This window comes from Sphaeramia orbicularis, chromosome 15 (assembly GCF_902148855.1).
Source record: "Sphaeramia orbicularis chromosome 15, fSphaOr1.1, whole genome shotgun sequence".
Lineage (NCBI taxonomy): Eukaryota > Metazoa > Chordata > Actinopteri > Kurtiformes > Apogonidae > Sphaeramia > Sphaeramia orbicularis.
The window spans coordinates 16,723,056-16,735,258 of NC_043971.1; the positions used below are offsets into that span (position 1 = coordinate 16,723,056).

General features: G+C 35.2%; 1 protein-coding gene across 1 annotated transcript in view; it reads right to left on the reverse strand.

Annotated features, from left to right (window-relative positions):
• rims1a (regulating synaptic membrane exocytosis 1a) overlaps positions 1-12,203 on the reverse strand; it is a 289,297-nt gene that overhangs the window by 135,551 nt on the left and 141,543 nt on the right. Inside the window, exons 8-11 of the mRNA XM_030155700.1 lie at positions 10,287-10,400; positions 10,065-10,164; positions 6,811-6,934; positions 4,399-4,416 (exon numbers count right to left, since the gene is read on the reverse strand). Coding sequence (XP_030011560.1) covers positions 4,399-4,416; positions 6,811-6,934; positions 10,065-10,164; positions 10,287-10,400 — 356 coding nt within the window. The remainder of the gene's footprint in view (positions 1-4,398; positions 4,417-6,810; positions 6,935-10,064; positions 10,165-10,286; positions 10,401-12,203) is intronic.

The following is a 12,203-nucleotide window of genomic DNA, read 5'->3' on the forward strand; positions in this document are numbered from 1 at the left end:
AAAGCCAAACACTGCCACTAATTTCCCCTGCTGAAGACAGCTGTCAGCGAGAGGAAAATACACAGCAGTAATATGATGTGTGAATACATTTTCTTAATTAAAACAGAAGACGAGTGTTCTCTGAAAGAGTTTACAAACATTGACCCCCATAAAACATGAAGACTGAAGTCAGGTAAGACCACAAAAATGATATAAAAAGATTAAAAGAATGTAAATCTAAGGCAATTTGTGGTGCATTTTTATAAGTTCGGGTCCCGAGGAGACACCAAACTTCTCTTTTGGTCTTGAGTTGAAAAAGTTTGAGAATCACTTAATAGGCTGACTCTGCATGTAGAGACTAAGGGTTTTTCAACCTTGGGGTTGGGACCACACGTGGGGTCGCCTGGAATTGAAACGGGGTCACCTGAGATTTCTAGTAATTGACAAAAATAAAAAACTTACTAATAAAAAATAAATGGTGAGTTTTGAGAGAGACAATCCTAATCCATAAAAGACATGACAAACTGAAGCTGACTGTACATATCCTGACCAAGGAAAATCTAATTCTCACTTTGTGCAGTAATCTACACCTGGCTTTTCTGCCTCCGTACATAATATTATATATTATTTAGCCTAAACGTCATCTAAAATTAACATTTGTTCGCAACACATTATAGCAAACTATTACATAATCAAAAACAAATCAATTTTAGATAAATAAATAAATAAATAAATAAGTCTCCATTTTGAATGTTTGGGGTCGCCAGAAATGTGTGATGTTAAAATGGGGTCACGAGCCAAAAAAGGTTGGGAACCACTGATTAAACCATACGATTAAACGGTGGTATTTTGAGTCTGTTTTGTTTTTTGCTTGGTGGAGAAAACTGATGATGCCACAACTCACATGAACTGTCTGGGACTCTACCGCCCCCTGCAGTTTCAATCAAAAAGTGACAAATAACTCCTTTAATGCACAGTAGCCTAAATCACAGGTGTCAAACATACGGCCCGAGGGCCAAAACTGGCCACCAAAGAGTCCAATCTGGCCCCTGGGATGAATTTGTGAAATGTTCAAATTACAGTGAAGATATTAACAGTCATGTGTGTCAAAATCCATGTCAGTCTCAAGTGGGTCAGACCAGTAAAATACTATCATAATAACCTATAAATAATGACAACTCCAAATTTGTATTGTTGTTTTAGAGTAAAAAAGTTAAATTACTTGAAAATGTGTACATTTACAAATTATCCTTTCACAATAAATATGAATAACATGGACAAATATACACTTCAGTTGTTCTTAAGACTCTTCAGGTTGTTTGTGATATTCACATTTCTAAGGAAACTTTGTAGATGTAAACCACAGGTGTCAAACATGCTGCGCGGGGGCCAAATCCGGCCCATCAAAGGATCCAGTCTGGCCCTTGGGATGAATTTGTGAAATGCAAAAATTACACTGAAGATATTAACAATCAATGGAGTCAAAATTATTTAAATTCAGATTACACATACAGACAAATGTAATCTCAAGTGGGTCAGTCCAGTAAAATACTATCATAGTAACTTATAAATAATGACAACTGCAAATTTTCTCATTGTTTTAGTGTAAAAAAAGGAAAATTACTTAAAAATGTTTACATCGACAAACTTTCCTTTTTCAAAAAATGTGAATAACCTGAATAAATATGAACAATCTGAAATGTCTTAAGAGATTTAAGTGCAATTTTACCAATATTCTGCCTGTTAGTAAATATTTTGTGTTTTTGTAATTGTAAAGTAAGTTGTAATGCACATGTGTAAATGATAAACTGAGGTAGAATATTGTTAAAATTGCACTTGTTTTTCTTAAGACATTTCAAGTTATCCATGTTATTCGGATTTTTAAGGAAACTTTACAGATGTAAACATTGACACAATTTAATTTTACTTTTGTCACTGTTATTATTTTATTAGTCCAGCCACTTGAGATCTTATTGGGGAAAATGTGGCCCCTGAACTAAAATGAGTTTGACACCTCTGATGTAAACATTGTGAATAATGAAATTTTACTTATTTTTTACTTTTATTATTTTATTGGTCCAGCCCACTTCAGATAGCCTGGCCAGCCATCTGATTATGTCAGCGTATTCAGTACTAAGAAAACTGTCTGGAATTGGGCCAATCACTGTGAAATATACACAATATAGTATACCGACCAATCACAAGTCTGGGGGGCGGGTGTTTCGCAATGTATCATACGCACTGACTTCTTTTTGTCGCGAGTCAAAGTCAGTTCCAAGTCCGTAAATCTCTTTACAACTGTTGTCGGTTGTTTACTTGATTCAAAAATAAGGATTGAATTACAGATCACACCCTGTATTCTCAAGTTTCTTTCTGACAAAAGCGACAGGAATCATTCACAGAAGTTTCTACTCAACCACCACCACTGCACGCCATGATGGAAATATGCTGAGGTTTGTTGACATTAAAGATCTGCTCGTCGTATAATTATGTCACATCCGTCTTATCTGTGATTGGTTTACTTGGCGCCTCTTAGTCCCGCCTTTATATTTGGATTCAAGCCCCGCGATTCTAGACGGATTTCTCATTGAAAAAAATGGATGGATGGCCAGGCTACACTTCTTTTTTTTTAAATTCTTTTTTATTTAATTAATTAATTTATTTTTTCAGGCTACACTTTAGATCATATTGGGCTGAATGTGGCCCCTGAGCTAAAATGAGTTTGACACGCCTGGCTTAAATGAACTTTAATGTATATCTGTGTTGTCAGTAGGGATGTAACGATTACCGGTATACCGATAAACCGCGGTAAAATTGCAGACAGTTAGTATTACCGTTTAAATTCTAATTATCATGATAACCGTGTTTGATTTCCGCACTTTTAGGGGAAAAAACTCCTATGTAAAGATCTGCTTTTACGTCAAATATTTGAGTATAGTTTTAATTTATTACAATTTCAATTTTCTATACCTAATATTTGGAACCAATATTCACTTTTAAAGTCTTTGAAAAGGTTCGTTAAGCATCTGTGTGTTATTTATGCAATAAATTAAATACATTTTTCAAATTTGTATATTTTTTGTGTTTTTTGTCCTTTTGTGTTTTTATAGTAGGTTAAAGTGAAAAAAATATTAGGCAGATGATATAAATGAAGTTGTGCTGAAAAAAAAAAGATCCCAAACATGGGTATAGTAAACATTTGTTTATATAGTATATAAAGGCAAAATTAAAAGGACTGAAAAACGAACAAAATAGGCTCAGACTACTAAGGGTTAATATTTGAATGTTTCTGCCAAGAGAATGTACATTGTACCGATTATTTTATTTGTTTTTTTGTTTTATTTTTTAAATACAACTTGGTTAAATTATTTCAGTGTGTGTATTAGTACTTTTTGAACATTTTGAGCACAATTTCAACAATACTGCAATAATAATGATGACCGTGATAATTTTGGTCACAATAACCGTGATATGAAATTTTCATATCGTTACATCCCTAAATGCCAGTATCATTGAGTCCTCAATATTAGAATGATCTTATCAGGATAAAAAATAAGTAAAAAAAAAACAAGTTTTGATTGGGACATCCCTAGTTCTTAGTTGAATCAAATACAGAAATGAGTATTTGTGCATAAATCTTTTTTTTTTTTTTGTCCTGTGGGAAACACCAGAATCCTAAACACCAGCTTCAGGTAGAGTAAAGAAAGCATGGGAATCTGCGTAACACTTATCAGAATAATGTATTATCCCCAAAATGTTCAAATTCTATTCAGTTAGAGACATCTTGAGGTAAAAATGTCAAAAGACAATGAATAATGGGTAGTTGAAATCCCCCCAAAACAGCCATCTGAGCACACATTTACAAAAACAAACCAGATGACTGTGTTTATAAGTCATTTATCTTTAACTTTCTGTCAAATGACTAATGGTTTAATTCAGACATCAAACTGATAAGTGTTGCATGGATCCTAAGTTGCCTCGGAGCCCATTCCCAAATTAAAACTGGAAAAAAAAACTAAAAGAAAAAGTTTCAATAATGGCAACGAGAGATTAAAAGTTAAGAAAAAATGACCGTAAACATATTTTATTTGATAATATAACAGTTGTATTTTGATGGGGATCCTCAAACTCCAAACCAGGACTGAAAGAAAGGACTCCCAGACGCTCTGACTAAAGCAAAGCGACATTTCCCACGAGCCATTTTGCATCCCTTCAACTGAACCTGCAGGTTAATTTAATTGGACCCAATAAATAGGAAGTGATTATACAAAAGCCAGTATTTACCATGCAAAGCATTTGGAGATTGGGCTGCAACTGAGTTCAATAAGGGACACGAAATGGCACCAGCAAATTAAAAGTTGCCTCCATAAAGCATGAAAAGGGTTAAAGGAGTCCTAGGAAAATGGGCAGATTACTTACTGATATTTTCTATACACCCTTCGCGAGTGTTTGGAGAGAAATTAATACATTCAACTTTTTCTTTCCATCAGAGAGCAAATGAGGTTAAGTCATTAAACACTGGATATTTGGCTGTGAAGTATGTATCGTATGTATCGTATTAAAGTGAGTTTGTCAAAATATGGAAACACCCAAAACCCTCTGACTTTTGTTTAAGAGAATGCTGTCCAATGCATAAATAATATCAACAAAATGTGAAGTACAGGAAAAGTAAATGTAGTCATGGTGCATTAAATTGAATAAATGATGCTTTTACATGTATATTATTACTGCATGTTACATTTTACTGCTCTACATGTTTAACCCATAAAGACCCAAACAGCCACTGGCATTCAAAAGCATCGACTGATCTAAAATGTTTAATAACTCCTGATCAATACTTTGAAATAATTGCTGTAAAATACAGTTTGTCATCTTTTCATGGTCATCAGACATGACCCATTTGGACGTAGTGATCGTGGAAACACCGTCATCTTCTACAGCATTGATTCACCAGTAAAACCCACGGAGTTGGATCAATGACAGTGGATGGAGACACTTGTTTTTGTGTTCATTTATTGATATTTTTGCTGAAAAGTCACTTTTTCTTCAGTTTCCGTTACCCTCAGAAATGTGCAAAATGTAAACTGTGCAATAGAAAACTGGTAATGTTGAAAAAACTGTCAAAGATCGCAAAAACTTTTTTATGCTCTCATGAGGTGGTTTTTGAGATGTTTCGATATAGAAGTGGAAACACATTTTGCGCATTTTCACTAGTCATGGGCATGACAAGTCCGGTGCAACGAGAGGTTCAATAACATAACAGTTCATTAAATGTTGCCTGGGTCATTCGGAAATTCTGGGTTCACAATTTGTTGGTGAAATCTGTACAATTCTCTCCTTGAAAATCCAATATGCGTGGCTGATACCATACAGTCACGGAAAAAATTATTAGACCACCCCTTGTTTTCTTCAATTTCTTGTTCATTTTAATGCCTGGTACAACTAAAGGTACATTTGTTTGGACAAATATAATGATAACAACAAAAATACCACATAAGAGTTTAATTTCAGAGCTGATATCTATCCATTTTCCATGGTTTTCTTGATAATAACCAAAATCACTTCAGTTCTTACATTAATATCTATGGCATTGTACTGGCAAAAACAGTGCTTTTAGGCATTCCATGTTTTCTTTTGTGTCTGTTTAAGTCACATGATACACACAGGCGGTGGGACTTGATTGCATAACCATTGTTTTTGATGAGTTTTGATGGTCTAATTATTTTTCCGCGACTGTAAATAAGGACTTTGCCTTGGGACGATCAGGCACGCCTGCAAAGTGAAAATCTGAGGTACGCACGGACCAAACACACTTCACTGGAAACACCTAAAAGTAGCAATTATACTTTGTCGAAATTGTAGAATTATCACTTTTATTTTGTGGAAAACTGTAATGGAAACCCAGCTTCGGTTTCTGATATAATAACCCTCAACTTTAATCTGAGCTTTTATGAAAATCTACATGATCAATAAATTAATGTATGGAAAAATACCTGATTTTCACAGAAAAAAAACCCAAAACTAAATATAAGGGATAATATTATAATAAATGGTGATAAATCACTCAAGAAAGGATAAATAGTGAGAAAAAATCATTTAGGAACTGCCACAAAAGTAGCACTGGGTCTTTATGGGTTATGGTTAATTTTATCTACATTTAATCAATAGCCTTTTCACATTATTCTAACTTTTCTAGATACACTCTCTGCTCCACTTCTTGTTTCAAATGAATACACCCACTTTATTAAAAATAAACCTCCAAAGCAGGCCAGAGGACACTACATTATCCAAATCCAACACAAGCTGCAATTATACTCAAACTAAATATGATGCACGTCTTTAAATAAGCCTTCAAATGGCAGGTCAGCTCCACTGTTGTACTGTTTTTATAATGCACCGACTAGATTTATCTGATGCAGCCACTTCTTGTCTTTTATGGGGCCTACCGCCAATTTATTTGCTCAATAATAATGCACCTTATGCCATTCCAGAAATAAACACAAGTAGTTTTTTAAAAGGGGACATATGAGACAAAATGGAAACCTCCTATAGCAAAAGTTGGCAGCGGCAGCAGGTAATGGCCGTCTGTTTTTAATATTTGGAATGCAGCTGCACAGTCACAGTCAGAATACAAATAAATGTCCCCGTCTTATCTCAGGTCAGCCGGATCAGAGCCGCTGCCAGGCTAAACAAGGGTTAACCTCAGTGAAACACGTACTAGTGACTGAAACTACAGTATTTCATTCACAATCTGAATTTGAGTGTTTTGCTGTGACGTTGTTTAGAAGGGGTGGGGGTGTGTGTGTGGGGGGTATTTTATTCCTGACTTACCCAATAGGCCTGGATACCACCAGCTCCACTTGAGGCTCAGCTTGAGACTCCAGGATGATGTTGTAAACTTCCTTCATGGTCGCTCCCGGTAGCAGCTTCCCGTTCCACTGCAGAACCTCGTCCCCTGTAAGAAGATGCGCATGAAAAATGTTTAGAAATGTATTGGATGTTTTCATTTTAGCTCGATAAGGCAAACTTTACGTGTCGATAGTGAAGTTCAAGGTCTATCACAGATGAAACAGTATCAAAGAGAAATAAAAATGAGTTAAATTGATTAAAAATAAGACGATAACATGAAACTATGACAAAAATACAATCAAATAATTTAATGAGGTCAAATACATATCGTCAATAAATCATATGCATTCAAAAGTAAACAAAAAAATACCACAAAATATCTTAATAAATTACCCAAGTAATATCTATAAACCATACTTGACAAGAAATATTTAAAAAAAGTCTAACAGTGCAGAATAGTTTTACAAATACAATAAAATAAGTGAGTAAAATGAGGTTAAGTCGTGTCTAGGAGTCATACTTGATCCAAAGAAAATAAAAAATAAAGTAAAACACAATAAAAGTTTAGAAATAAAATATAACAAATGAATATCTGTGAGCTATGCTTCATCAAATAAAGTTATAAAAGTATTAAAAAAGGACGACTTGCATAGCAACTGACAAATACAGTAAAAGAAGTGAATGAAACGAGGTTAAGTAATATCTAAAAGCCATTTTTAATCAAATGAAAATTTAAAAAATGGACTAAAACAGAATTACAGTTTATACATATAATATATTAAGTGATGTCTATAAGCTATATGTAACAAAATGGGAATAAAAAGTAGAGAAAAACAGAATAACAATATACAAATAAATATGTATATAAATCAGTTAGTTAATAAAAATAGGTTGAGTAGTGTCTAAAAGCCATTTTAATCAAATGAAAATAAAGAAAAGGACTAAAACAGAATTAACCTTTACAAATATACCATAGTAACTGTACGAAAATTAGAAAAGTGATGTCTATAAACTATATGTAATAAAATGTGAATAAAAAGTAGAGAAAAAAGAAAAACTACATACAAATAAATAAGCAAATAAATTACTGAGTGAGTAAATTTAGGTTGACTATTGTCTAAAAGCCAAATTTTATTAAAATAAAGTAAAAAAAAAAAAAAAAGTCAAACAAAATACAACTTTACAATATACATTAGAACAGGTTTGGAATGTCTGTAAAGGATACTGCGTAAATGGGTAAGTTTAAGTTCACAGCCTCGGAGAATAAAAGTGAAAAGCTGCAGACTGTAAACGCATGATGGGCGGATGTGTCAAAGAATAATTAAATATAAATAAACAGTGCTTCAGTCGTCTGTCATTCTATTAAAAGACACAGTGATTACCTAAACCCAACAGGAGACGGTGGACAGTCCCAGGCTGTGGGATCAGCTCTGGGATGGCTTTGTTTTTTCACGGTTTGGGTTTGATGGTATCGACTGACAGCCTTACATCTCAGTGCTGTTTATTTAGATCAAACTAAAGACACGTAGAATTACAGCCTCGTGGTGCTTTGCCTCCGCTGTCAGTCAAGTGGAAGACCGAAGGGATTTAATAGAAGGTACGAGCACGAGCGGTCGACCACATGGCTGCATGTTTCTAATCTGAAGGGAAACAGAAAATAGACCTACCGCGGGCTCTCAAGTGGAAGATCACATTTACATTTATACATGAATTATGGCACATACCTCCAGTTAAACACAATTCATTTAGAGGCCCAATGTTTTCTTACAAATAAAATATAAAACTGTTGATTTATTAAGAACCCAACAACAGCATATAACCGCCTATTGTAATTTAATGTTTCAGTAATGCCATCAATCATGTCTTTGTCTATGAGGAACTAATAATTGGTGTCTAGAAATACTGGCACGTGTTTGCCATAAAAAAATCTGTATAATGCAGAGCATGTAGTAAAAACAGAGTGAAAAAAAGGCTTTCAGTGCAAAAATATAAGTGTTTTTTGTTGTATCACACACTTATGTGAAATTTCAAAAGTTAGCCATTGAATTGAATGAAAGTTATGGCCAAAAATGTGCTTTTCTAGATCACATTGACTTTGATTTTTATTTAGTTTTGGATTTTTGATTGAAAATAAACATTTGTGCTAAACTGAAGCAGTACCGGTCAACAGTTTTGAAACACCCCAATTTTTCCAGTTTTGTTTTGAAATTCAAGCAGTTCCATCTAATGAACAGCTTGGAATGGTACAAAGGTAAGTTGTGAACTGCCAGAGGTAAAAAAAAAAAAAAAAAAAAAAAAAGGTAAGGTTAAACAAAACTGAAAAATAATGTACATTTCAGAATTATACAAAAAGGCAAACAAGAAACGGGTTAACAACTTAAAGCAGTTCTGCAGCAATGGAGGTTGATTAAGCCTCGAAAGTTGGTGCTACCAATTCCTACAGGTGTCCCAACGTTTGTGAATTCCTTCCAACCCCCTCTGTCTGCAGAAAAGTAGTGTTGGAACACATTTTGGTACCATACCGTTGTGAGCACTATTTGAACAGTATTGTACTGCAGAAAGTAGCGTTACTATAAAAATGGAAAAGAGGAAAAGGCAATTAACGATAGAAGAGAGACAGACCATCATAACACTTAAAAATGTAGGCGTGTCCTACAGAGAAATTGCCAAGAAAGTCCAGGAGTCAGTAAGTCCAGTTTCCTTCACCATCCAAAGGCACTCAGAAACTGGACTGGGAAATGCTGACAGGAAGAGGTCTGGCAGAGCCAAAGCCACAACAGAATCAGAAGACAAGTTTCTGAGAGTCAACAGCTTGTGTGATAGGAGACTGACAGGACAACAGCTTCAAGCACAGTGAAGATAGTGGTCGTAGTAAGCAAGTCTCAGTTTCAGCTGTGAACAGAAGACTTCCAGTTGCAGGTTTGATGGGTCGAGTTGCAGCAAGAAAGCCATCGCTGACACTTCAGAATAAGAAAAAGAGGCTTGGATGGGCCATGAAACACCACCAGTGGACTATTGAAGAATGGAAGAAGGTGTTATGGACTGATCAAACCTGCAACTGGAAGTCTTGCACCCTGCATATAGGTGTGGCATACGTATTACAACATTTTAACCCAGTTTTCCATCTAGATGCAGACATTTCTTGAAACGATACATGTATGGACGCAAAACTTTTAGAATCCGCAAAAGAAAAATACCATGAGCGTTGTGGTCTGGATGTAGCCCTAGCCTCTTACCGGCTCTCAGATGCCCCACCACATCAGCCAGACTTCCCTTCTTGACCTTAGTGATGAAGGCACCTAATCTCCCTGACTCCGTTACTCGGCCTCCCACCACCTGCAGACACACAAACACACATGAGTTGTGTCACATCACCCCTCCGAACAAATCCCAAATGATTCACATGATATCAATCCTCCGTGAGCCACCCTCTGTGTGCTGTGGCCCTGTGACGTGACCTTTAACCCCAGCAGGGCTCCGGCTTCTTTAGGCATGGCGGCGCTTCTCTTGCTGAGGGTGATTCGTCCAATCATATGGTCTCCCTCCATAGACGGTTGCCAGCTTACAGGATGCTGAAAAAGGACATAAAACACAGGTGTACAGACACACAAAAGCAACATAAACCAGTCAGTGGAGGACTAGTACCAGCGTATTTCACCACATTTCTCTGAGCTTTATGAAACTACAGTTGTTATTACCTCCGCCTAGGAGATTAGGTTTTTGCTGGCGTTGGTTTGTTTGTTTGTTTGTCTGTCTGTCAGTGTTCAAAATAACTCAAAAAGTTATGGACGCACAACTGATCTGCCTTGGCGGAGGTCTGCGCTCTCCGAGTGCTTTTCCAGTTATTAATATTTGATAAGTTGTTCCAGAGAAAATCATCTGTCTTAGTGTAGTCATGTGTTCTATAGTAATGGATTCAATAGAATAAATACAAGAAATACAACACTTTGTGTGTCGATATTCTGGTGATATTTTTAGATTAGTAGAGTCATGTGGTACATACATGTAGATGTAAACACAGAAAAATGTGTTATAATAAGAACTACCCTGAATAGATTAACATATGGACTGGAACCATTGACATCAATATTTCCATTTAGGTCCATATAGGACTGATATGTGATACCAGTATCTGATCAATGCATCTCTAAATATAGGTTTAAGATGGATGGATGGATAGACCGATGGATAGACCGACCAACCGACAGACAGACAGACAGACAGACAGACAGATAGATAGATAGATAGATAGATAGATAGATAGATAGATAGATAGATAGATAGAGGTTCTTTTTTTGTTTATATTTGATTTATTATTTAACACTTCAGTTCCTTTGTTGGGATTGCACAAAAATAATGTTCTCATGTTAGTTCTGAACTAATAGAATATGAGCATTTGAACAGGATCTTAAACTGTAATGCCTAAAACATAATTTAAGTTTTGAACACGGGAACATTTTGTGATATAGCATTGTGATCAAATAAAAATGTGTTTAGTATTTGTGCAGATTTCTGGTGTAATTCAATTTTTCAAGGAAATAATCATTTACAAAAAAAAGAAAACAAACAAAAAATTGCCTTTTCAACAGTATCATGATATATTGTGATCCTAGTATTGTGATTTGTATCGTATTGCCAGATTCTTGCCAATACACACCCAGAAAGAAAGAAAGAAAGAAAGGACAGACAGACAGACAGACAGACAGACAGACAGACAGACAGACAGACAGACAGACAGATAGATAGATAGATAGATAGATAGATAGATAGATAGATAGATAGATAGATAGATAGATAGATAGATAGATAGATAGATAGATAGATAGATAGATAGATAGACAGACAGACTGTTATAAACTGTGGAAGTCGCTGAACACTTAAACATACCTCCATTACACTCAGGTTACTTCATGACACAGATGTAAATACTATTTTATGGGTGTAATTGTCATTAATATTTTCTTATTGTTTCAAATATTTGCTAAATCAATACTTTTTATTTATACAACACTGTTTATAATACTATTTGTACTGTGTGGAAATGTATGCCATTTCTTGCTGTTGATCTGTTAATCAGATTTGCACCAGAAATATTGTCTTTACTTCATAAAGTCATCCCAAAGGTTCTCAGAGGGGTTCAGGTCTGGACTCTGTGGTGCCTGTTCTAAGTGTGAAAACAGTGTTTCATGATCCCTGCACCACTCTTTCACATTCTGAGCCTGATGAAACCTGGTATTATCATTTGGGAATATGCCTGTGTCATCAGCAAAGAAAAAACCTGAACGGCAATCTAGTAAACTGATGATTTTTTTTAAGAAATGAGAAGTTACAGACTGTAAAAGTTAAAGAACTCGTTGCAGGTTAAACATTAAAAT